Source organism: Bombina bombina, chromosome 6, assembly GCF_027579735.1.
Source record: "Bombina bombina isolate aBomBom1 chromosome 6, aBomBom1.pri, whole genome shotgun sequence".
Taxonomy (NCBI): domain Eukaryota; kingdom Metazoa; phylum Chordata; class Amphibia; order Anura; family Bombinatoridae; genus Bombina; species Bombina bombina.
This window is the reverse complement of record NC_069504.1, coordinates 108,783,753-108,810,647: the sequence shown is the minus strand read 5'-3', so window position 1 is coordinate 108,810,647 and position 26,895 is coordinate 108,783,753. Positions and strand designations below refer to the sequence as shown.

At 40.4% G+C, this 26,895-nt stretch overlaps 1 protein-coding gene across 6 annotated transcripts in view; it reads left to right on the top strand.

Annotated features, from left to right (window-relative positions):
- SRPK2 (SRSF protein kinase 2) overlaps nucleotides 1–25,702 on the top strand; it is a 508,288-nt gene extending 482,586 nt beyond the window's left edge. For 5 of the 6 annotated variants that reach the window (XM_053716553.1, XM_053716552.1, XM_053716556.1 and 2 more), the window contains one exon: nucleotides 23,429–25,702. In XM_053716553.1, the coding sequence (XP_053572528.1) occupies nucleotides 23,429–23,613 (185 nt within the window). In that variant the 3' untranslated portion in view covers nucleotides 23,614–25,702. The remainder of the gene's footprint in view (nucleotides 1–23,428) is intronic. The other variant, XR_008402804.1, reaches the window with a different exon arrangement.
- Nucleotides 25,703–26,895: the final 1,193 nt, after the last annotated feature.

The window sequence follows — 26,895 nt, the reverse complement described above, 5'->3', positions numbered from 1 at the left end:
GGAAAGTAAAAAGTAAACTTGCAGGATTCAGATAGAGCATGTCATTTTAAAACACTTTTTTTTAAATTCACTTCTATTTTCAGTTGTGCTTCCTTCTCTTGTTATCCCTTGTTGACAAATAATACACACACATCCTACACTAGGGGGAGCTAGCTGCTGATCGTGCCTTCAAACCTTTGTCTCTTGTGATTGGTTTAGCTACCTGCTAGTAGTGCAATGCTGCACCTTCAGCAAAGGAGAACAAGAATAAAGCAAATTTGATAATAGAAGTAAATTGGAAAGTTGTTTAAAATTGTATGTTCTATACAAATTATGAAATATTTTTTTGTGGTTTCCTGTTCCTTTAAAGGAAATTTCCTGGGGGAACGTAATAAGATATAGACAGAGGTTTAGATGCATTTTACTTTTAATTAAAGTGCAAAAAATATTGCATTGCTGCTACATCTTACCAACTAAATATGTGATCCAATTATATATAACAAAGTTGCATATCATTAGATCCAAAAGAGAAACTAGTAAACACTTTAAGTATATGTATTTAAAGGTTCTATGTACAATTATAACACTGACACATAATTAGTACTGAGGCTTAAAATAATTATTTGGAATACTCTGTATTATTATTTATTTATTTATTTTTATCAGTTAATCAAAAGTAAGACCAACGGCAGACTTTTTTAGTACTGAAGTTTTATTTTGACTCGTTAAAGTACAAATGTAATATTGATGCTAACAAAACACACAAATCATTTTTCATTTAGGAACTGGTTATAAAAACAATATTACATTTTGTATTTTATTATTAACAAAAATTAGTTCAATGTATTGATTTGCCAAACAATTGCAATGGTGTAAAGTGGTTTAATACATTTTCTTTATTGTCAGCATCGCTGTATTGACTTAAATTTCTGTTTGAAATTCCGAAAAATTAATATAAAAAAATGTTAGTTGTTTTTTGATATTGAAAAAAAAATATTGAGAAAAAAGTTTTTGTATACCAAAAAAAATGTATAGGCACACACTAGTTTAACACGTACCAAAGTTTCCATTTGCTGTGTACTATTTATTTGTCAGCTGCAACGTTTTATTGTTCATCATTTTAAATGGATTTTACCTTTTCTTTCTTTTTTTTCTTTCTTTTTATTTTTCTTCATTTGAGAAGGGTAACAGCTCTAGAAGGGGGTAGAGTTCTCTACAGGAAAGCAAGGGAGCAGCTTTGTGTAGAAAATAGCAGCATGCCAATCTCAAATAAAAATCCCAAATGTTATTAGTTCGTGTCTAAAATAAACACAAGAGGTGTGTGAAAACTACCTTATGTGTTTCGCGCTGCACAAAGCGCTTACTCATAGACATCACAGCTCCACAACACAACTTTATACAAAGTTCAGCCAATCATATATTTTAAAGCACAACAAGCATATCCAATCTGCAGGCCAGATAAAATACATAAAACATCACAATAAAACAACATACTTTTACATGTATGTATACAGAACTACTAAGAAAGCGCATGTTTAAATGTTTAAACCTATTTCAATGTGAAATTGCATTACAATTCAATACAACAAATATATGACAATTTAGTCAACATAGTAACTAATGTCCCACTCCAAGGTCATACCTGCTGGATACCTAGTTTGCAACTTATGTATCCAGAATTTTTTAAATGTTACCTCCACTAGGTGACACTTTTTCATAATCTATAATGGAAATATTTGGGATATTTGTAAAGTGTAAATTGTTTAAACGTTTTGCAACAGTTGAATCCTTATATAACATCTCGTACTTGTTCACCCACTCTGGTGAGTACCGTTTAAGTCGTTTGACCTACATACTGATGGCAACAAATTTGGCGTTCCAACAAATACACTGCAAATGTTTTGAAACAAGTGGCCTAAAAAGAAATGTTAAACTCCTGACCTGTTTTGGTGCTTCTAAATACTCACCATGTATGGCATATATAAGCGGGTAGCTTTCCCTTTGAATTGTTGCTAGAAGACATCTGCTCTAACTGTAGTCAGGTTACTGCCAATACTCAGTAGAGAACTTTTGCTGCAAAAATCTTCTGTAATGTCTGCTCATTTAGCAAGAAAACAAGAACGTTATTTGCTGTTAACTTTGATTTAACATTTTTGTTTTTACTAAAGGAGCACCATTTCATATCTTTTTTAAAAGTTAGGGACGCTCCCAGTGCATTTAAACTCTGACTATCAGTGTCGCATAAGCAGTTGAGCCAGTTGATGGGCAGTGGAATGATGTTTTAGCTTTAGTGGAGGACTGCCCTTTAGTGAAGCATTATGGAAACTATTAAATCCAGGAGCTTCCATTTGTTCTGGCATCCAGTAAAAAAATGTTTTAGTTTCCATCTAAAGGGGAGGAGAATCCACGGCTTCATTCATTTCTATTGAAAATATAGAACCTGGCCACCAGGAGGAGACAAAGACACCCCAGCCAAAGGCTTAAATACCTCCCCCACTTCCCTCATCCCCCAGTCATTCTTTGCCTTTCGTCACAGGAGTCTGGCAGAGGAGTGCCGGAGTTTCGGAGTAGTCTCTTATGGAGGGTAGTACTCTTCGCAGTGGGACTGGAGTTTTAAGTAGTCCTGAAGCCTCTCAGTGAGAGCCTGGGTGAAAGTTAGAGTCCGGAGATGCAGGGAGAGTCTTTCTGCGAAACTATCCCTACTCATATTAACAGCTCCATAAGCAATCAGCGTTGACGAGTTTTGCTGCCTGCTTTCGTCACTCAAGTCCATGTCAGGAGCGAGGCTACTAACCTGTCACACTTGAAGGGCCGTGTTCCTGTTCCACAGCATAGATTCTGGTAAGATTGTTTCATTTTTTATTAATAATGATAACATAGAAGACAGGGTCACAGTGTGGCGCCTTTTTATCTTTACAGAATCAAGGGTTAATATTCCTGGAAGGGGGATTATTGAACAGGGGGGGTTATACATGATATTGTTTATTGTGTCATTGCTGCGCTATGTGCGAGATGAGGCTCTGGCAAATGTGTAGAACTTTAAGGTTACTTGCGGAAACTTGCGCAGCCACAACTGGGTGTGGCTATCTATCCTTCCTGTTGATCTGTGGCGCAGGAGACGTAGCGGCTTCTGTAGTCTGGGTCCTATGAGGTGGTGAGTGCGCCGGCCATTGGTGGTATAAAGGTGTCTTTTTAATCAATAAAGTTAGTCTAACCAAGCGCGCAAGCGATGGAGGACTCTGACGCGTTGGAAGGCTCTCCTTCCTTAAAAAAGTCAAATTCCTGTGTTTATCGTGAGGAGGTTCTGGTAGATCAGCTTGCTCAACTATGTTCCACATACCTTGATAAAGTTACAGCATCTAAAACGGATCTTTAGTACTACTGAGCCGTCCACCTCTGAGGGTTCTTCGTAGGTGCGTTCCCTACGTTTATCTCTGATTGCACATGCAGTGCCCTGGGGTCCTACCGTTACTCCTTCGGGAGAGATTCGTGGGCCGTTAGACTTTGAAGACCAACTGGAATCGGCGGTTTCGAAAGTGATCCATGCCTTACTGTGTCATCTAAACCTCCGGCGGCGGAGGAGCCTGGTTATAGGTTTAGGATGGAGAATTTGCGCTTTCTGCTACGGCAGGTGCTTACTATTCTGGAGGTTCCGGAACCTAAGATACCAGAGGAACCTGCGATTCCTAAGCTTGACAAGGTTTTCAAGGACAGGGTAGTACCTCAGTCTTTAACGGTTCCCGTTAAGATGGCTAATATTATTGAGAATGAATGGGAGAGATTAGGTTCTTCCTTTTCCCCTTCTTCTTTCTTTAAAAAACTGTTCCCGTTCCAGACTCTCAGTTTGAGCTGTGGGGGACCATCCCTAAGGTGGATGGGGCTATCTCTATGCTCGCGAAGCAGACAACTATTCCCCTTGAGGATGTTTCAGCACACAGGGTTTGTTTTTCAGCCAGCAGCGGCGGTCACTGGAGCTGCGACAAATTGGTGTGAATCCCTGTGTGAAATGGTCGAGGGGGAGACATCCATCGACGAAATACAGGAAAAGATTAAGGCGCTGAAGATTGCCATTTCTTTCATCTGCGATGCCAATATGCAAATTATACACCTGAATGCTAAGGTGTCAAAGCAAAAGCTGACCAATCCAAGGGACCTTGGAAGCCGGCTCAATCTTGGAACAAGTCTAAGCAGTGCACGAAGCCAGCCAAGACAAAATCGGCATGAAGGGGCGGCCCCCGACCGGTCTACGGATCACGTAGGGGGCAGATTATCTCTATTCTCAGATGCATGGTTGCAGGACGTTCAGGACCCTTGGGTTCTAGAAGTGGTCTCCCAGGGTTACATGATAGGGTTCAGATCGCAATGAGGGAGGTGTCTCGGATCCTGGAGTGGGCGGAGTCCCATGACTGCTCGCTCTCAGCGATTCACATTCGGTGTGTGGACAACTGGGAAGCGGACTTTCTCAGCAGACAGTCCTTCCATCCAGGGGGAATGGTCTCTCCACCCGAGGTGTTTGCAAAAATTTGTCTCAGATGAGGAACGCGAGAGATAGATCTCATGGCGTCCAGAATTAATTGCAAGCTGCCTCGATACGGGTCGAGGTCCAGGGATCCCCAGGCAGAGCTGATAGATGCCTTAGTGGTTCCTTGGGGATTCAGCCTAGCTTACATTATTCCACCGTTACCACTTCTACCTCGTGTAGTGGCACGCATCAAACAGGAGTGGGCCTCAGCCATTCTGATTGGTCCTTCATGGCCACGGAGGACGTGGTTTGCGGATCTGGTGGAGATGTCATCCTCTCCGCCGTGGAGGTTACCCTGTCGCAGGGATCTGCTGTCACAGGGCCCCTTTCAACATTGAAATCTAGATTCTCTGAGGCTGACTGCGTGCATATTGAACGCCTAGTCTTAGCCATGAGAGGCTTTTCTGAGGGTGTGATTGATACTCTAATTCAGGCAAGGAAGCCAGTCACTTGTCGCATCTACCATAAGGTGTGGAGGACTTACTTGTCCTGGTGTGAGAAGCATGGATATCCTTGGCATAAGGTGAAGGTATCCAGGATTCTGTCCTTTCTCCAAGATGGTTTGGAGAAGGGTCTTGCCGCTAGTTCCTTAAAGGGACAGATTTCGGCATTATCTGTTTTGTTGCATAGGAGACTCGCTGAGCTCACTGACATTCAATTATTATTATTTTTTTTTATTATTTTTTTTTTTAATGAGGTTGAATACAAGATACAACATACATGAAATAATTCAAAAGGTGTGTGAATACAGAAGGGAAAAATTATATCAAAATTACTGTTGAGAATATATAGTCATATCCGTTACATCTCAGAGAGATTAGATTATGCATAGCATGAACCTCACATTTTTAAGTTGTGTTTAGCTTTGAAATATTCTGTAGGTATATATAACTTATTTTATACCATAAAAAGAGATAAAGGATGCTTCATTGATACCCAGTATAGTATATAAGATAAATATTAAACTGTGGGTCCTAATATATATGAGCCGTCAAAATAAATAAGAACATATAGGAGCCACTCAAGCTTGGGTATCTGATTAGAATGTATTATCAAAATCAACCATTCTTCGCTATGTTGCAAGCCTTCAATTTGTCTACACTTCTTCATACACATGTGTTGTGACATATAGACAAACATTAGAGTTTTTCAAGGAATGTTCAACCTCGGATAAAAAGAATTATTAACTTATAAGTTAAATCTAATGAATACAATGGAATCTAATTATATATGCGGTATTTTGCAAGGGAAACTGTGCAAAAACACTCTAGGCACGATCACAAATGCCAGAGTGTATTAATGGGTGTGGGGGGAGGGTATTCAGGTAATAAAAATTGTTGCTGGAGCTAGCTAGATGCTAAGCTTGTTCCCAATGTTATATATTTTAGGTATGAAATGATAGTTTTAGTCAAATTTTAGGGAAGCCCGCATTAAATAGTCTGCACATTGTTAAGCAAAATAGTGTACAGAGCTCTGCCTCGGCCACTGGCATCTCCTGCCATCAAAAGCATAGTTTACAGAATTATACATGGCTTCCCCAACTTGTTTAAAGGATGAAAGTGACTATACCTCTCAAAGGTCTCATCTGCATTATTAACAGATCTAAACCTATGGGAGAGATCACCCCATAAGTGAATCATATAAAAAAATTTATACTGCATACGCACAAATTAGTTATATAAGATCATTGGACCTCATAATTATATAAGATATAGGGCATAAGCACACATTCAGTACATTATTAAATATGACTTTGCAAACTAACATGTATATTATGGCTAACAAGGGCTAGAGACTTACTAACCATATGACAAGTCTAACATTAGTTAGATTTTGAGCCTAACCTTTAGCTATATATAATGGATAATACCCGGCTCCATTGGAGAGAATAGTATATAAAAACTTTAACATACAATTTAAATATAATAAGAATATAAGCAGAACAGAAACATCCATAGGAATATAATAGATCAGGCTGCAAGGTAAAATAGTATACTATGTTGGGTTGCATAGCTGTAGCTGTAAAAAAACAAAACAAAAAACAATTGTTCCTCAATAAGGTGTACACACTATCCAGTGACTTTCATAACAAATACATAAACTGGGGACTAAATCCAGTAAACATATAACTCATCAATAGAAATATATTTATGCTCAATAAAAATGGTTAACCTTCTAAGCAACCTTGGAGGGATAAATTGACTGCTTGGCACCTGTCCGGTATATTTATGTAGCTGTTCAAGAGAGACTCAGATCGATAGATCTTCATAAAAGGACAGCCAGAGGAACTGAAATTACAGTGTTCTCAGGTTCGAGCTTCTATCCGATGCCTGCTCTATTGTGGAATCCAAAATGGCTCATTATGTTCCATAAAGCTGGGAGTGAAGAGAGAGTGAATAATGGGCCACACATAACTGACAGCCAAGAATGTCTTAAGAACAGGGCATAGGCACTGGATAAGGTCATCGTAGGTGTAGAAATGGAAACCCCAGTCAGAATCACCCCTGGAAAAGATTGAAGAGTGGTAAGGGGACCATGCCCAACCTGAGTTGGTAAATCGCTGCTCCACTGTTTAGGCTGCAAATCTGAATGAATGCAGACCCCCTGGGTCCCTTTGAGGTCCCGGCGTGAAGAGCAGTGAGCGCTGGGGCCCCAAAGCGCCACCGCCCCCACATACTACCGGAGCCCGGTAAGAAGGGATAGCAAGTGTAGAAGTCAGGGCGTCCTCATGAACGGATGTTCTGCATAAGTTTTCAGCGAGTGCAGCATGATGACTATCAAGTAGGTAGCGCAGCTCTTTGATGAGTGACAGGTAAGTCTCCATTATTATTTTGCAGACTCGCCGGTGTGAGTGTTCTTTGGACCAAGGGAAAGCCCTCCTTGCTATGACTTTATGATTCTTTGTCTGCTGGTTGCTCCAGAATGAGCATATTCACTTATGAAGCAGTAGAGTGGTTGTAGCAGGGCCTGCCATAATATATAAAAAAACGCCACACCATTTCTCCAATATGGCGCCTTCCAAACTCTGTGGACCAAGCAAAGACCAACCGTATTCTCAAAGTAACTGGAAACACTTTAAACGGTTCCACATGAGAGCATAATGGTCACATATATTTGCGCTGTCACTGTGAACATTTATCCCTTATAATTTGGATGAATAGCAATATATTTGTCTCTTGTAGATGAGGAGCAACTCAAACATGCGACCGCTCTGTAGGTAGCTGACTCCGCCCCCCGACATTCAGTCTTTTATTCAGGCTCTGTCTAGAATCAGGTCTTTCTTTAGACAGTCGGCTCCGCCTTGGAGCGTAAACTTGGACTTAAGGTTTTGCAGAGGGTACAGTTTGAACCTATGCATTCCATAGACATTAAGATTCTCTCCTGGAAGGTTCTCTTCCTGTTGGCTATTGCATCGGCACAAAGAGTATCTGAACTAGCTACCTTGCAATGTGACCCTCCTTATCTGGTGTTTCATGCGGATAAGGCTGTACTTTGCACTGGGTTGGGCTTTCTCCCCAAGGTGGTGTCTAACTGTAACATCAATCAGGAAATAGTTGTTCCTTCTTTGTGTCCTAACCCTTCTTCTTCAAAGGAGAGGTTACTTCATAACTTGGATGTGGTTCGTGCCTTGAAGTTCTATCTTCAGGCTACAAAGGATTTCAGACAGTCTACATCTCTTTTCGTGGTGTATTCTGGGAAGCGCAAGGGGCAAAGGGCCTCTGCTACTTCTGTCTTTTTGGTTGAGGAGCTTGATTCGCTTGGCTTACGAGACAGCAGGACATAAGCCTCCTCAGAGGATCACGGCTCATTCAACTAGAGCTGTGGCTTTGTCTTGGGCCTTCAAGTATGATGTCTCTATGGAGCAAATTTGTAAGGCGGCTACCTGTTCCTCCTTACACACTTTTGCAAAATTTTACTAATTTGATGTTTTTGCTTCTGCGGAAGCTGTTTTTGGGAGGAAGGTTTTGCAGGCTGTGGTGCCCTCAGATTAGGGTCTGCCTTTTACCCTCCCGGTTTCATTCAGTGTCATCTAGAGCTTGGGTATATGTTCCCAATAGTAATGAATGAAGCTGTGGACTCTCCTCCCCTTTAGATGGAAAACATAAATTATGCTTACCTGATAATTTAATTTCCATTGAGGGGAGGAGAGTCCACGGCTCCTGCCCATATCTCCGTTGGGCGGCCCTAAATGTATTCATCTTCTGGCACCTTTTTTACCCTGATATTTCTCCTACTGTTCCTGGTTCCCTCGGCAGAATGACTGGGGGATGAGGGAAGTGGGGGAGGTGTTTAAGCCTTTGACTGGGGTGTCTTTGCCTCCTCCTGGTGGTTAGGTTCTTAATTCCAAATAGTAATGAATGAAGCCGTGGACTCTCCTCCCCTCGATGGAAATGAAATTATCAGGTAAGCACAATTTATGTTTTTTTGTATTCAAGCTAACAGAGCATAAGTTACTTAATATCCTGGCCTGCCAACAATGCTTCTAAACCTTCAAGTAGAAATCTTCCTTTCCTTCCTAAGATAGGGCGAGTCCATTTCTTCATTCCTTACTGTTGGAAAAAACAACACCTGGCCACCAGGAGGAGGCAAAGACACCCCAGCCAAAGGCTTAAATATCCCTCCCACTTCCTCATTACCCCAGTCATTCTTTGCCTTTCGTCACAATAGGAGGTGGCAGAAGATTTGGAGAGTCCTGAAATAGGGTATCTGCCCTTCGAGATAGGACTGGAGTAGTCATGTCAACCTCTCAGTGAGAGTATTGATGAAAGTTAGAGTTTGGAGATGCAGGGAAAGTTTTTCTGTGAAACCTTCCAGACTACTGCTAACAGCTCCTAAGCAATCAGTGTTGATGAGTTTCACTGCCTGCTTTCTCTCACTCAAGTTCATGTCAAGAGCGCTGCTATAAGACTGTCACACTTGAGAGGCTGTGTTCTGTTCCACAGCATGGATCCTGGAGGTAAGATCTTTTCAATTTCTTTCCTAAGATATGGCGAGTCCACGGCTTGAGTAATTACTGTTGGAAATATCACTCCTGGCCAGCAGGAGAAGACAAAGAGCACCACAGTTAAACTGCTAAGTATCACTAGCTTACTCACAACCCCCAGTCATTCTCTTTGCCTTCGGTAAATGGAGGAGGTGAAGTTTAGGTGTCTCAAGAAAAATTTTTATTTCATCTACAAGCAAGTTTTGGGGTATAGCCGTATTCCACGTCATTCCTTGCAGTCGGGTAGTGGTGTCTTTAAAGCAGTTAGGAACTTGTAAAGAGGTACTTACTGCGTTTTCCTAACAATTGCTGCCTTAGTTTAGAAAGCCAGAGTTGGCTACTCTGTTCTTTCTTTCCTTCTTAATATAAGGAGAGTCCACGGCTTCATTCCTTACTTGTGGGAAATACTGAACCTGGCCACCAGGAGGAGGCAAGACACCCCAGCCAAAGGCTTAAATACCTCCCCCCACTTCCCTCATCTCCCAGTCATTCTTTGCTTTTCGTCACAGGAGGTTGGCAGAGAAGTGTCAGAAGATACAGGGGTAGTTCCTTATGGAGGGTAGTACCCTTCGGAATGGGACTGGAGTTTTAAGTAGTCTTGTCAGCCTCTCAGTGAGAGCATTGATGAATGTTAGGGTCTGGAGATGCAGGGAGAGTCTTTCTGCGAACCCATCCAGACTCGTATTAACAGCTCCTAAGCAATCAGTGTTGACGAGTTTCACTGCCTGCTTCTATCACTCAAGTCCATGTCAGGAGTGATGCTACAAGACTGTCAAACTTGAGAGGCTGTGTTTCTGTTCCACAGCATATATTCCGGTAAGATCGTTTCATTTTTTATACACATTTGATGATGCAAGAAGACAGGGTCACAATGTGACTCTTTTTATCTGAATAAAATCAAGGGTTAATGTCTCCGGAAGGGTATTATTGAACAAGGGGGATTAATCACATATTTTAAATATTGTGTTTATTCTGTGTCATGTGTGAGATGAAGCTCAGGCAGATGTTGGAACATACAGGTTTAACTTTCATTTTGGAGAGCTGCGCAGCCTGTTAGGCTTGGTGCGCTTTTAGTGGTGCAGGGGCGGTCCTGCACTGTGCACCACGTGACCGGGTGTGGTCACATTGATTCTCTTCTTCCTGACCGTGCGGTTGTCTGTAGACAAAGCGGTTTCTCGCTTGGGTCTCTGTCCCGTCAGGTGCGCACCCTACAGTCATCTCCTAATACACATGCAGCTTCCCGTAGCACTCCTATTCCTCCATCTGGAGGGGCCCTTTTACCACCAAACTTTACTGAACAGTTACAGACGGCAGTGTCTGCGGTCTTTAGTGCTTTACCTCGCGCAAGCAAAAGGTTAAATATTGCTGTACTTCCCAGGGGTCATCTATTAGCTTATTGGATTTATCTGATACAGTCTGATACAAGATTATCCGATGATGAAGACGCCTTTGATACTTCGGAGGATGCTCTTTCTGTTTCGGAGTCTGCTGCCTCTAAGCCTCCAGCTGCGGAGGAACCAGACTTTAGATTTAGGATTGAACACCTACGCTTTCTGCTAAAGGAAGTTTTGGCTACTTTAGAGGTTCCAGAACCTAAATTACCTGAGGAATCTTGTATTCCTAAATTAGATAAGGTCTACGAGGACAGGGTTGTACCACAGACTTTCCCGGTTCCTGTAAAGATGGTGAACGCTATTAAGAATGAATGGGAAAGACTCGGTTCTCCTTTTTCCCCTTCTTCCTTTAAGAAATTGTTCCCAGTTCCGGACTCTCAGTCGGAGTTGTGGGGTTTCATCCATAAAGTAGATAGTGCTATCTCCACGCTTGCTAAGCGCACTACTATCCCACTTGAGGATAGTTTGTCGTTTAAGGAGCCCATGGATAAGGAGCTGGAAACTCTACTAAGAAAGATGTTTCAGCATACGGGATATTTGTTTCAACCAGCAGTGGCTGTTGATGTGGTTGCGGGAGCGGCTACCTACTGTTGCAACTCCTTATTTTAGTTGATTTAGGTGGGGGATCCCCTTGACGCAATCCAGTAAAGAATTAAGGCCTTAAAGGGAAAGTCAACACCAGTATTTTTGTTGTTTTAAAATATAGATAATCCCTTAATTACCAATTCCCCAGTTTTGCATAACCAACACAGTTATAATTCTACACGTTTTACCTCTGTAATTACCTTGTATCTAAGCCTCAGCAGACTGCTCCCTTATTTCAGTTCTTTTGACAGACTTGCATTTTAGCCAATCAGAGCTGTCATGGTAAATTCACGTGTATGAGCTCAATGTTATCTATATGAAACACGTGAACTAATGCCCTCTAGTGGTGAAAAATGATCAAAATGCGTTTAGATTAGAGGCGGCCTTCAAGGTCTCAGAAATTAGCATATGAACCTCCTAGGTTTAGCTTTCAACTAAGAATACCAAGAGCACAAAGCAAATTGGTGATAAAAGTAAATTGGAAAGTTGTTTAAAATTACATGCCCTATTTGAAACATGAAAGTTTTTTTTGGACTTGACTGTCCCTTTAAGGGTAGCTAATTCTTTTATTTGTGATGCAAATATGCAGATTATTTGCCAAGGTTTCAGGCTTTTTAGTGCTAGCCCATGGGGCACTCTGGCTGAAGTCTTGGTCTGCGGACAAGACTTCAAAGTCTAGACTTCTTTTCCTCCCATTTAAGAGAGATTCTTTTTGGTCCAGGCTTGGACTCAATTATATCTACGGTTACTGGAGGCAAAGGTGCCTTTTTACCGCAGGATAAGAAGAACAAACCTAAGGGACAAGGTCCTAATTTTCGTTCCTTTCGTTCAGACAAATCCCAACGTCGGCAGCCCTCTGCAAAGCCGGAGCAGTCCAAGGGAACTTGGAAACCTCCTCAGTCCTGGAATAAGTCCAAGCAGAATAAGAAGCCCCCCGAGTCAAAGTCGGCATGAAGGGGCAGCCCATCGATCCGGCTGTAGCAGAGAGAGGTCTGGGCTACTACTAAAACTTGTTTGTGGTCCAAAGAAGGAGGGTACTTTTGTCCAATTCTGGACCTAAAGTGTTAAAACAAATTCCTGTTTGTCCCTTCGTTCAAGATGGCGACAATAAGGTCCATTCTTCCTTTAGTCCAGGAAGGAGAATTCATGACCATGATAGACCTGAAGGGTGCCTACCTTCACATCCCTATACACAAGGAACACTTCAAGTTCCTAAGATTTGCGTTCCTTGACCAGCACTTCCAGTTATTGCTCTTCCGTTTTGGTCTAGCTACAGCTCCAAGAGTTTTTACGAAGGTTCTAGGGGCTCTGCTCGCAGTGACCAGAACCAGAGGGATAACAGTGGAGCCATACTTAGACGATATTCTGATCCAGGCACCATCCTGTCGTCTGGCAGAAAACCATTTGAAAACTCTTCTTCGATCTCATGGATGGAAGATAAACTTAGAAAAGAGTTCTCTTATTCCCAGTACCAGGGTGGAATTTCTGGGTACGATAATAGACTCCATACCCATGAGGATATTTTTTTCAGACCAGAGACGTTGCAAGCTAACCTCCAATTGTCTTGCCCTCCAGACCTCCTTAAGGCCCTCTGTGGCTCGATGTATGGAGGTAATTGGTCTCATGGTGTCCTGCATTCCTTTTGCAAGATTCCAACTCAGGCCTCTTCAGCTATGCATGCTGAGACAGTGAAACAGCAATCATTCAGATCCTGGGAGATTGTGACTATGGACGCGAGTCTCACAGGATGGGGAGCTGTTTGGGGTGCCAGGAAGGCACAGGGCCATTGGACTCAAGAGGAATCCCTCCTCCCGATCAACATCTTGGAACTTCGAGCGATCTTCAATGCTATGAAGGCTTGGCCTCTTCTGGGTTCAGCCTAGTTTATCAGATTCCAATCGTACAACATAACCTTGGTGGCTTACATCAACCATCAGGGGGGACGAGGAGCTCCCTAGCAATGAGGGGGGGACGAGGCTCAAAAAGGTAAACTTTTTGAGCCTAATGTCTCTCAGGATGATGCTGTTAAAATAATACCTCATCTTTCACCTGCTACGTCCCAAGCCTCAATGGCGTCACATGCAGTGGCCTGTGGTTCCTCTATAACTCCTAGTGGAGTTTATTTAAAAGCAGAAATTGCTGCCCAGGTATCTTCAGCGGTATCTGCAGCATTAGCTGCCATTTCCAGATTACAGGGAAAACGCAAGAGGAAAGCTAGAAATTCAGAAAGTAAGGTGCCTGTCCTCAGTTCTGCTTTCCAAGTTGCCCTTTCTCATAAGTCTAATGAGGAAGATACATCAGGACTTTCTGAGGGTGAAATCTTAGATTCAGACAGTAAATTTCCTTCTTCTGAGACTGAGGTGGTATCCTTCAGATTTAAGCTTGAACACCTTTGTGTATTGTTAAAGGAGGTTTTAGCTACTTTAGATGACTCCAATACCCCTGTCGTTTTCACTCCTAAGTAATCTAGTAAACTTAATAGTTTCTTTGATGAACCTTCCACTTCAAAGGTTTTTCCGGTGCCGGGCCGTGCTAGGGAGATTATCTCACAGGAATAGGAGAAAACAGGGGTGTTTTTTTTCCCTGTCTCCCATTTTTAAGAAAATGTTTCCTGTCGAGAACTCCATTAAAGACCCTTGGTATACTGTACCCAAAGTTAAAGGTGCCATTTCCACTCTGGTTAAGAGAACCACTATTCCTATTGAGGATAGCTGCTCTTTTAAGGATCAAATGGACAAGAAGCTGGAGGCTTATTTGAAAAAGATTTATTTTCATCAAGGTCTCCAATGGCAACCTGTGGTGTGTATTGCCACCATGACTAGTGTGGCATCTTATTGGTTCGACACCTTGTCTGATTCTCTTCAAGTAGAGACTTCCTTGGATGAAATTCAAAATAGAATTAAAGCTCTTAAGTTGGCCAATTCCTTTATTGCAGATGCCATTTTACAGGTTGTTAGACTAGGAGCTAAAACTTCTAGTTTCTCTGTCCTTAACTTCAGGGGAAAGCCTTTCCCTTCTTCTTCCAAGCAGGAACAATCCAAGTCTTCTTGGAAACCCAATCAGTCTTGGAACAAGGGGAAACAATTAAAGAAACCCGCAGCTGATTCCAAATCAGCATGAAGGGTTTGCCCCCGATCCCTCTCTCTCAAGACTGGATACAAGATGTCCCAGATCCCTGGACTGTGGACATAGTATTCCAGGGTTACAAATTCGAATTCAAGACTTTTTCTCCCAGAGGCAGATTCCATCTCTCAAGATTATCTGCAAAAAAGAGTGAACTTTCCGTCCCATTCTAGACTTGAAGGGTCTAGACAAGTTTCTCAAAGTTCCATCCTTCAAGATGTAGACTATATGCTCTATTCTTCCTTTAGTACAAGAGGGTCAGTTCATGATAACCATAGACCTAAAGTATGCGTATCTACATGTTCCTATTTACAGAGACCATCACAGATTCCTGAGATTTGCCTTTCTGGACAAACATTTCCAGTTTGTGGCCCTTCCATTTGGTCTAGCCACTGCTCCCAGAATTTTTTCGAAAGTTCTGGGGGCTTTTTTGGCAGTAATCCGTTCTCGTGGAATTGCTGTGGCACCCTACCTGGACGACATATTGGTTTAGGCAAAATCTCACACATAGATATTCTTCTTTTCTTCGTTCCCACGGATGGAATGTGATTCTAGAAAAAAGTTCATTTTCCCCTGCTTCAAGAGTAGTGTTCTTAGGGACTATATAATAGATTCTCTATTAATGAAGATTTTTCTGACAGAGGTCAGGAAAAACAAAATCATTTCCTCTTGCCTCTCTCTTCAGGCTACTGCTCATCCTTCAGTGGCTCAATGTATTGAGGTAATCGGTCTGATGGTGGCTTCCATGGACATCATTCCTTTTGCTCGGTTCTATTTGAGAGCTCTCCAGTTGTGCATGCTCAGACAATGGTTATGAATAGGAAAACCTAGCGCCGGGGGAGTGGTACCTATAGCTCTGGACAACCTAACCAGATGGATGCTAAGGTACTAAAAGAAAATTTGTGTATTATATGGAAACTAAATGTTGGAATTAAATGTTTATTACAACAGTTCACTTAAAACAATATACTTCAAACAATAGAAAAGAACATGGATCCATGCACATAAGAACAAAAAATATAGTAAAATCAAACTTCTAAAAACAGACTTCTAAAACATGAAATGAGTCTTAAAAACTAAAAATCAACTGTAAGGGCTGATGCGAAGTGTCCCTAACATGGATAATCTAAGCCCTTAAGAATAGAGATCTAATAATTATAAGTGTCCAAATGTAAGTGTCCAAAAATATGTGTCCGAAAAAATTAATAATATCCAATAGTATCCAATGAATATTCTATGTGACCTGTAATCTCTAAAGGTTGATCTCAAAAGTGAGAAAAAATTTTGGAAAAAAGGCTGAAACAAATGTGCACAAAAATAAATAAAACATTTTTAAAAAAAATTAAAAATAAGTCAAACTTGTATTCCCTAGTCCTTTGGACAAAACTTTCTGTTCAAAAACACTTAGTGTTATCGATGACAAGTTTATTATCTTTTGTGATTGTATCATTTCTTCTTCTTCTGTATTGTTTGACTGGGATATCTTGGTACCAGATTTTACACGGGCTGCGTGTCTTGCTCCCCTCCAGTCAATCCGTTTTTTGGTCTTGCTCCCAATTGTTCCACAGTATGCTCATGTGACCGAATTGGTATTGAGGTTGAAACAGGAGTATTGGGGGAGGAAATTTTCGTTCACTTTTAGACGCTGTACTATCAAAACTTGAAAATGTAACTTTCTTTGAACTGCAACTTTTGCTTTTATTATTTTTTTTTATTATTATTTCCAACTTTCTTTCTGTTGTCTCTTCTCACCGTACTCCAACTATAGACAATAGACAGTTCATAATCTTTCAGAGCTCTCTCATATTTTTTATATTTGTTATCAGATTATTCATTACTTATTTTTTTCAAAGTCTCTTTTAGCTGATTTTGGTAAGCTGAAAATGTTGTGTCTTTGTTATGTGTTTCAAGGGACTTGGTTATTTGTTCAATTTCAAGTACAATCGCCTCCCTCTGTTCTTAAACTTTACCAACTCTCCCATCAGAATTAAAGAACAATCACTTAATGATTGATTCTATTCCATCAACAATTCTGGAAATGCCTTATGGAATGCTGGACATTTATTTATACTTAAAACTCTCGGTACCTTGTTCTCCTTAATATAGAGTTCCAAGAACTCAATATCCCACCAGAGTTTCAGTACTTTATGCATAGTTTCTCTTTATTCGCAAAAAGAGTATCAAGATTTGCTTACATCTTTAAAACTCACTTGCTCTGTGGCTGTGTAACTCTTGCCCTCCTATTTGTATCATCTGATTCCGCCATCATAAACAAATTTTCTGAGCAGACAGACTTTTTATCCCGGAAGGTGGGAACTCCATCCGGAGGTGTTTTCCAGCATAGTTCTCAAATGGGGGGTGCCGGAGTTAGATCTGATGGCATCCCGTCAGAACGCCAAGCTTCCAAGGTACGGTTCAATGTTAAGAGATCTGCAGACTGTTCTGATAGATGCTCTGGTGGTTCCTTGGGTTTTCAATTTGGCATACCTGTTTCCTCCGTTTGCTCTCCTTCCACAAGTCATTGCTCGTATTAAACAGGAGAGGGTGTCTGTGATTCTAATAGCCCCCGCGTTGCCTCGCAGGATCTGGTTTGCAGACCTAGTGGAGATGTCAACTCTCCCACCTTGGACACTACCTCTGAGGAAGGACCTCCTGATTCAGGGTTCCTTCCTTTATCCAAATCTCTTTTCTCTGAAGCTGACTGCTTGGAGATTGAAAGCTTAATTCTGTCTAAGCGTGGTTTTTCTGAGTCGGTCATTGAGACCATGATTCAGGCTTGCAAGCCTGTTACTAGAAAGATTTACCATAAGATATGGCGTAAATATCTTTATTGGTGTGAATCCAAGGGCTATTTTTGGAGTAGAATTAGAATTCCTAGAATTGTATCTTTTCTTCAGGAAGGCCTGGAGAAGGGATTGTCAGTCAGTACCCTGAAGGGTCAGATTTCTGCTTTATCTGTTTTACTGCATAAATGTTTGGCAGATGTGCAATAATTTTGTCAGGCATTGGTCAAAATCAGGCTTGTCTTTAAGTCTGTTGCTCCTCCTTGGAGCCTTAACCTTGTTCTTAAAGTTTTACAGCTGGCTCGGTTTGAGCCGTTGCATTCCACAGACATTAATGTGTTATCTTGGAAGGTTTTGTTTCTTGTTGCTATCTCTTCTGCTCGAAGAGTCTTGGAACTCTCAGCTCTGCAGTGTGATTCCCCTTATCTTATTTTTCATGCCGATAAGGCGGTTCTTCATACTAAGTTAGATTTCCTTCCTAAGGTTGTTTCTAATAGAAATATCAATCACAAAATTGTTGTTCCCTCTCTGTGTCCTAATCCTTCTTCCAAAGAATGTTTGTTACAAAATTTGGATGTTGTACGTGCTCTTAAATTCTACTTACAGGTGACTTAGGATTTTCGCCAGTCCTCTGCCCTCTTTTCTGTAAAGGTCAGAAAGCTACTGCTACTACTCTTCCTTTTTGGTTACGAAGTATAATTCGTTTGGCTTATGAGACTGCTGGACAGCAGCCTCCTGAGAGAATTGCGGCTCATTCCACAAGAACTGTTTCCTCTTTTTGGGCTTTCAAAAATGAAGCTTCTGTGGAACAAATTTGCAAGGCTGCAATTTGGTCTTCTCTACATACTTTTTCCAAGTTTTACAAATTTGATACTTTTGCCTCGGCTGAGGCTTCTTTTGGGAGGCTTCTTTTTCTTCAAGCGGTGGTGCCTTCTGTTTAGGACTGCCTGTTTTTTCCCTCCCGATTTATCAGTGTCCTTTAGCTTGGGTATTGGTTCACAACAGTAATTACTCAAGCCTTGGACTTAACATATCTAAGGAAAGAAAAACAAAATTTATGCTTACCTGATAAATGTTTTTCTTTTTGGATATGGTGAGTCCACGGCCCCACCCTTTATTTTAAGACAGTTGTTCCTTTTTACTGTAACCTCAGACACCTCCCCACCTTGTGTTACTCCTTTTTCTTCATTTCCCTTCGGTCGAATGACTGGGTGTTGTGGGTAAGGGAGTGACACTTAGCAGTTTAACTGTGGTGCTCTTTGCCTCCTCCTGCTGGCCAGGAGTGATATTCCCAACAGTAATTACTCAAGCATGGATTCATCATAACCGGAAATAAATACATTTATCAGGTAAGCATACATTTTAGTTTTTTTTTTACATATAAAACGCTATAACAGGGTCACAGTGTTGCTCATTTATACCTTTATAGGATCCAGGGTTAATATCCTCTGAGGGGGGTTTATTGAACAGTTGGGGTTAATCAGTGTATTAATTATTTACATGCTGCTATGTGTGATTTTATTTTCTGAGCTCATAGACTGTGTGTTTTTGACTGGAACAAACAGGTTTCACTTTTGTTTTTGAAAGTGTTGCATAGCTCCTATTAACTTGCTGTACTTTTCATAGCATGTGGTCTATGTTCATTTCCTCTATTCCAGCTGAGACTTCAACCTGAGGAGAGTGTTTTCTCTGTTACCTGTCTGGGTCTAGGAGGTGGTGAGTGCCCCAGCCATTGGTAGTATATGCTAAAAAAAAATGTTTTTATTTGTGTCCTTCTGTGGGTATAACCTGAGCTATGAAGGACTCTGACATGTTAGAAGGTACTTCTTCTGTACTTAATCATACCTGTTTATATTGTGAGGAGGCCGTGGTTTTCCTGCCAACTCAATTATGTTCCACCTGCCTTAACACCGTTGTAAAGTCTAAGAAGGGAGACAAGCCTGCTAAGGCTATTAGTCCCTCTGAGCCGTCTACCTCTCAGGACTCAGTGTCCCGTAAGATTATTACCCTTGCTACATTATCCACATGCAGTTCCCCGTAGCACATCTAATCCTCCATCTGGAGGGGGCCTTCTTCCTGCGGACTTTGCCGCGCAGTTACAAACGGCGGTGTCTGCGGCCCTCAGTGCATTACCTTACTTTAACAAACACAAGAGAAAGGTTAATTATAGCTCTCCTGACCCGGAGTCATCTAAATATTTATGGGATTTAGCTATTATATCTCAGTTATGCAATGATGAGTTAGCCTCTGTAGCTTCAGAGGGTGAACTTTCTGGGTCGGAGTCCTTAGCGTCTAAACCTCCTGCTGTGGAGGAACCGTCCTTTAGATTTAAAATTGAGCACTTGCATTTTTTACTAAAGGAGGTTCTGTCTACGTTAGAGGTTCCAGAGGCCGCGCTGCCTGAAGAACCTATGATATCCAAATTGGACAGAGTTTACGAAGACAGGAAAGTTCCTTTGACTTTTCCTGTGCTGGTTAAAATGGCGAACATTATTAACAACGAATGGGAAAGAATTAGATCTTCCTTTTCCCCCTCGTCTACTTTTAATAAGTTGTTCCTGGTCCCGGACGCTTAACTGAATTTGTGGGGCTCCATTCCTAAGGTGGATGGTGCTATCTCTACGCTTGCTAAACATACTACTATACCTCTTGGGGATAGTTTTTCGTTCAGAGAACCGATGGATAAGAAAATGGAAACCTTTCTGAGAAGGATGTTTCAACATACGGGATTTTTGTTTCAACCGGAGGCTGCAGTTTCTGCGGTTGCCGGAGCACCTACCTACTGGTGCGACTCTTTGTTGGAACTCATTGAGTTGGAGTCTCCCCTCTGAGGATATTCAAGACAGAATTAAAGCTCAGAGAATTGCTAATTCTTTTATCTGAGATGCGAACAATTCTATATATATAGCAAAACTAGAAATATTTGGATTAGCAAAACTCTACAAACATAAAGATCCCTTCCAAACTGTAAATTTGACTTTTCAGACTGTGTACTAGGTTTTCAATGCACTAGGTACAACACTCTAACGAGTCCTAATTTTTAAAACATTATCCAAACACATAGGTTGTTTCATTGCATTTCTTATGAACATATTGTCACTAAATATATCATTACCAAACATATTGTTACTATACACCTATACCATTAATCTTGTAACACTAGTCATAGACTTCACATATTAGTTACAAGACCTATCAGAACTTGTAAACCACGTGTCACAAAGTCCATATTGGAATTTTTAAAGAGATTTCTTTTCTTATTTTTCAAATAAATATATTTGTTATTTAAACAAGTGTCAAATTTTTTATACAATTACCTTAGATAAGGATACTGAATAATCAAGACAGGGGTAAAAGCATTCACTTGCGCCTACACTCCAAAAAATTTCCAAAACCTCTCCTGTACACCTAAGTAAGATATTTTTTGGGGAAAATATCCTAGGAGTAAAAGGCTTACCCCAATAGGCAGCGCAAAAAAGTTTTATATTTCACTCACTTCTGGGTTCCTCCCAGTTTATCAGATTCCAATCAGACAATATATCCTCGGTGACTTACATCAACCATCGGGGGGGAACGAGAAGGAAGTATCTCAGATTCTGGAGTGGGCGGAGGCCCACAGCTGTTCGGTGTCAGTGATCCACATTCCGAGTGTGGACAACTGGGAGGCGGATTTTCTCAGCAGGCAATCCTTCCACCCAGTGGAATGGTCTCTCCATCCCAAGGTGTTTGCAGAGATATACAGCAAGTGGGGGACGCCGGAGATAGATCTCATGGCGTCCCATCTCAATACCAAGCTACCCTGGTACTGTTTGGAGGTTCAAACTAATATATCTTTTTCCTCCATTACTGCTTCTTCCTCGAGTGGTGGCCTGCATCAAGCAGTAGCGGGTATCAGTAATCCTAATTGCTCCATCGTGGCCGCGAAGGACGTGGTTTGCGGATCTAGTGGGGATGTCCTCATCTCCTCCGTGGATGTTACCTTGTCACAGAGACCTGCTGTTACAAGATCCATTTGTTCATTAAAATCTAGATTCTCTGCGGCTGACTGCGTGGAAATTGAACGCTTAGTCTTAGCCAAGAGAGGTTTCTCTGAGAGTGTCATTGATACTCTTATTCAAGCTCGTAAGCCAGTTACTCGCCGTATCTACCACAAAGGGTGGAGGACCTACTTATTCTGGTGTGAAGAGCATTGTTTTTTCTGGCACAGAGTTAAGGTTGCCAGGATCTTCTCTTTTCTCCAGGATGGACTGGAGAAGAGCCTTTCTGCTAGTTTCCTGAGGGGACAGATTTCGGCCCTGTCTGTTTCATTGCACAAGAGTCTAACTGAGCTTCCAGACGTGCAGTTCTTTGTTAAGGCTCTGATTAGGATCAGACCTGTGTTTAGATCTGGGGCTCCTCATTGGAGCCTAAATCTTGTTCTTCGTGTTTTGCAACAGGCTCCGTTTGAGCCTCTGCATTCCGTTGACATTAAATTGTTATCTTAGAAGGTTCTCTCTTTATTTGCTATTGCCTCTGCGTGCAGACTTTCTGAGATCTATGCTTTGCAATGTGAGTTCCCTTATCTGATTTTTCATGCAGATAAGGCAGTTTTACATACTAATTTAGGTTTTCTTCCTAAGGTTGTGTCAGATCGCAAAATCATTTAAGATATTGTGGTTCCTTCCTTGTGTCTTAATCCTTCTTCATCGAAGGAACGTTTACTTCACCATTTGGACAATCTTCCTCTTTGTTTGTTGTCTGTTCGGGGAAGCGTAAGGGGCAGAAGGCTACTTCAACTTCCCTATCTTTTTGGTTAAGGAGTGTCATCCGCTTAACTTACGAGATAGCGGGACATCATCCTTCTGAGAAGATAATGGCTCATTCCACTAGAGCAGTGGCTTCCTCTTGGGCCTTTAAGAACGAGGCCTCTATGGATCAGATTTGTAAGGCGGCTACCTGGTCCTCCTTACATACTTTTTAAAAATTTTAAAAGTTTGATGTTTTTGCTTCGGGTGAAACAGCTTTCGGGAGAAAAGTTTTGCAGGCTGTGGTGCCCTCAGAATAGGGTCCCCCTCTTTCTTTTTGTTCCCTCCCGTTATTCATTCACTGTTCTTTGGAGCTTGGGTATAGTTTTCCCAACAGTAAGGAATGAAGCCGTGGACTCTCCCTATCTTAGGAAGGAAAATATAATTTATGCTTACCAGATAAATTACTTTCCTTCCGGATAGGGGAGAGTCCACGGCCCCTGCACATTTTTTATTGTCTAAGGGCGGCCCCCTATTATTTATCTTATTCTTCTGGCACCATTTATACCCTGATATTTCTCTTACTTTTCCTTGTTCCCTCGGCAGAATGACTGCGGTAATGAGGAAGTGGGAGGGATATTTAAGCCTTTGGCTGGGGTGTCTTTGCCTTCTCCTGGTGGCCAGGTGTTGTATTTCCCAACAGTAAGGAATGAAGCCGTGAACTCTCCCTATCCGGAAGGAAAGGAATTTATCTGGTAAGCATAAATTATGGGTTTTTTCCACTTATGGAAGTAAAAATGGAAGAGCTGTGGATGACGCTCAACTTGTAATCTAGGCCACCGAGGGATTGTAAATTTGTATTTTGTGTCCTCTTAAGTGTGGTATATGTACACCACCAAAAGTAAATTACAGGAAAAGTAGGAAAAATTAAAAAAATATATAGATAATATACAATAAAATAAAAAAATCCTTAATATCAACTTTCTTTTTCTTTTTTCAAATAAAACAAAAGTTCCCTTTATATTTGTGAACTGCGTGCCTTATGTTTAGGATACTTATATAAGTATAAGTGGAGATCCCATCCACAGCAATCATATCTCTGTATGACTTGACTTGAGATGTAAAAGCTTTCAGCATTGCACTGATTATTTTATTATTTTTCATTTAACTGTATACTCTAATAGTGAAATAAAAAGAATAGGTGTTATATATCTTAAATTGTATTGTAATATAACCGTATTACCTGTTACCACAGCATAGAAGTGAGTACATATACAGAAGCAGAATGTTAACAGGTTGCATTTTTATAATGAGATTATGTTTCTCTTTCACAGGAGAGCTTCGACACATAACAAAACTAAAGCCTTGGAGTCTCTTTGACGTTCTTGTGGAAAAATATGGATGGCCTCATGAAGATGCTGCACAGTTTACAGATTTCCTGACCCCTATGCTAGAAATGGTTCCAGAGAAACGAGCATCTGCTGGCGAGTGCCTCAGACATCCATGGTTGACTTCTTAGCACATGCTAGCATCTCCAATTTTGCTTCGGACCTAAATGCTGACTGTCACAAAATCTTTTCCAGGATTACTAGAGAGCTGGTTTCATCTTAAGAAGACCTAACCACTTTTTATTTGAATTAACTTTTTACCTCCATTTTTCTTTTCTTCTGCTTGGTGTTCGCTGTGGTCATTAGGAAGGGTAACCTTTATGTCTTCAGTTATAAGCTTTATATGGTCACTCTTTTTTTTTTTCAGGTCGGGATGGGTGGGAAATTGGGAGAAAAAAAGAAAAAAAAAGGCTTAGTATCTGGTCTTGTTTCTTGTGTTACATGGCATTCCAATGTCCAATTTTTCAACAAGGAGTACATTTTTCCATGTGTCTGCCAGATTTTGTATCTATTTATGAAAAGTTTTAGCCGATGTTAGATAAATCCATGACTTTATTAATTAATATACAGTCCTAAACAGATAGGTACTGTGCAATTTTTACCCTGAACAGGGATTTCCATTCTTGTACTATAGTGTATGTACATTCACTTTGTAAATGTTTATTTTGATGACTACCCTTTGCAGTGCTAAAGAGGGCTGCAGTATATTGCGTGTTTCTTTGGCACTCTAAAGGTTACTAAAATGAAAGGGTATTTTTAATTAAAAAGCAGCTCTATATTTTCAGCATCATTATAGTAGTTGATTTGCATGTAACAGCTGTTCCCAAGAGATGCACATGCATTTTCTGAGTTATGTGCAAATAAATCTCTGCTCTACTTTTTAGACAATTACCCTAATTAGCATTTTAGGGGAATCTAAGGTCTTTGTACTTTAAACTCAATGCATTACATTACAACACTAATCAAAGAGATTTGTTTTTATTTTAAAATTGATAAAGCAGCAATGTTTTATATCAAAAGGCGGCACCATACCAGTCACCTAAAAATTAACATGCAGCACAATGTATTGAGTATCTGTCTAGCCACCTCCTTTTTACAAAAGTCACATCAGTAGACCTAGTATACGTACCCTGAATACATCTGCCATGTTGAATGTGTGGTATTTAAACATAGAGTACAGCTCTTTGTCTCTGTGTCATAAAACTTTGTAGATTACAGGCACCCCACAACAACCTGTAACCATTGAGTGATTGTGTGTTTTGGTGTCTGTTCTTTAATTAGAGGAGCTGTTGGTTGACGTGAAGTTACACTCTACTACAAATTTCTATATACTAACAACTGCATGAATTTTATAAATTTCATAAAAATGTTTAAATTTAAAATTGTTGCTTAATATTTGTCTTTGCTTGGATGGTCTGCAAATAGAAAACCCACAATTTAAAATGAGTCACATGATATGCTATGAGGAGGACCAAAAATATCATTAAAATTGAAGGTCCCGTTGGGATCTACCATTGTAAAGTATACCGGAAGGATCTCTATAAAGTTTTATGAAACAGTTGTTCACTATGAAGAATTTGATCCTTAGAGTAGTCTTGTAAGAGCTTATTCAGGTGTATCTTTCACTTACTATGAAATTTGTAATGTTAATGTGTATAATGTCTAACAAACATTTATATTTTTGCAAACATGCAAAATAACTAGAAAATAATGATTTTAAAACTAATATTTTGCACAAGAGTGCATAGTAAAATAAGCTGTGCACCTCTTAACTCGGTTCCACACAATATGAAAGTTAAATAACCGATCTCACAATTGCTTTGCTGTACATATAATTCAACATTATTTTTTTAAACTAAATGCACTGGTTACCTGTATTTTGGATGAACTAACTACATAGCATTGACATCTCTATTTAATGTTTCAGTTTTGTTTAAGAGTTCCCAAATAAATTCAAAGTAGTAGAATTAAAAAAAATGCAATAGTTGAAAACAGATTTTAGAATGTAATCAGAGGTATGTTTAACCTCTTTTAGAAGTCCGTGGATTGAATGTAAATTTTTCTGGTTTTACTAATTATGGTGCCACTATTTTCTTATCCATTGCAGTTAAATCACAAGCCTTTGCAATAATTAGATGTGAAAATACCCTGTGTTGTAACAGTAACCTATTGTTGTTTAAGGTGCTTGCAGTTGACCAATAAAAGTGTATGTTTTTTTCAGGTGGTGGTGTTATTTTATTGTGTCTCGATATTCTGTTATGATGCACCAAAGTGTTACCCAGCTGTTTCCCCAGAAACCACACAATTACATTTTCAGTTGCTGATCCAACTGAAAATTCTATAATGCCAGACAGATAGCTCAGCATGCTAAGGCACTGTGGCTGAGCGCTGTAGCAACCCAAGGGTTGCAGGTTCGATCCCCGGCGAGGTCCACTCAGCCTTTCATCCTTCCAAGGTCGATAAAATGAGCAGCGCCTTGAGACCCTTACGGGTGATTAGCCACGCTTTACAAGTACCCAATACATACATACATACATACATAAGTCAAAATCCAAGATAAATGACATTGCATTTGTTGACTCCGGTGACAGTATGTGCTGGGTAATGTTTTGTATCTATCATGATTTATGATTGACTGTTGTGAATGTAGATCTACAGAGCTTGAAAATATTAGGAGCCAAACATTACTAGGACACAATGTTAAAAGGAGACGCAACTTAAACTGGAAATTTCCAGCCCTTGGTCTTTAGATGTGCCATTAAAGGTACAGTAAAGTCAAAATTAAACTTTCATAATTCATATACAGCAGGCAATTTTAAACTACTTTCCTATAATCAACTATAATCAAATTTGCACTGTTCACTTGGTATCATTTGATGAAAAACATACCTAGGTAGGCACAGGAACAGCAATGCACTGCCGAAGCGCTAGATAGAGATTGGTGACTGCACAGATATGTTTTGTGATAGGCTCACCAGATGTCTTCAGCTATCTGAACTACTGCTCCTGAACCTAGTTTTGACAACTACATCATTTGGAATCTAAAATGTGTTAAATTTCATACTTTGATATCTTGCATGGTTGCAGGACTAAAAGATTTACCAGAATTTGAAAATAACTTTCTGCTGGTTTTAGGAGTAACACAAAATACAGCTGGTATTCACATCATTCTCTGCGGAGTTGATCCATTAGATTGTACTGTGGGGGACAATAAGTTAGCAGATAGTTAAGATTGGTATAGTACATAACGGTTTAAAGGGACTGGAAACCCCAACATTTTCTTTTGTGGTATGTATAGAACATAGGGACATATTTAAACAACTTTCCAATTTACCTCTATTATCAAATTTGATTTATTCTCTTGTTATCCTTTGCTGACCGAGCAGCATTGTTTTACTAGCAGCTAGCTGAAT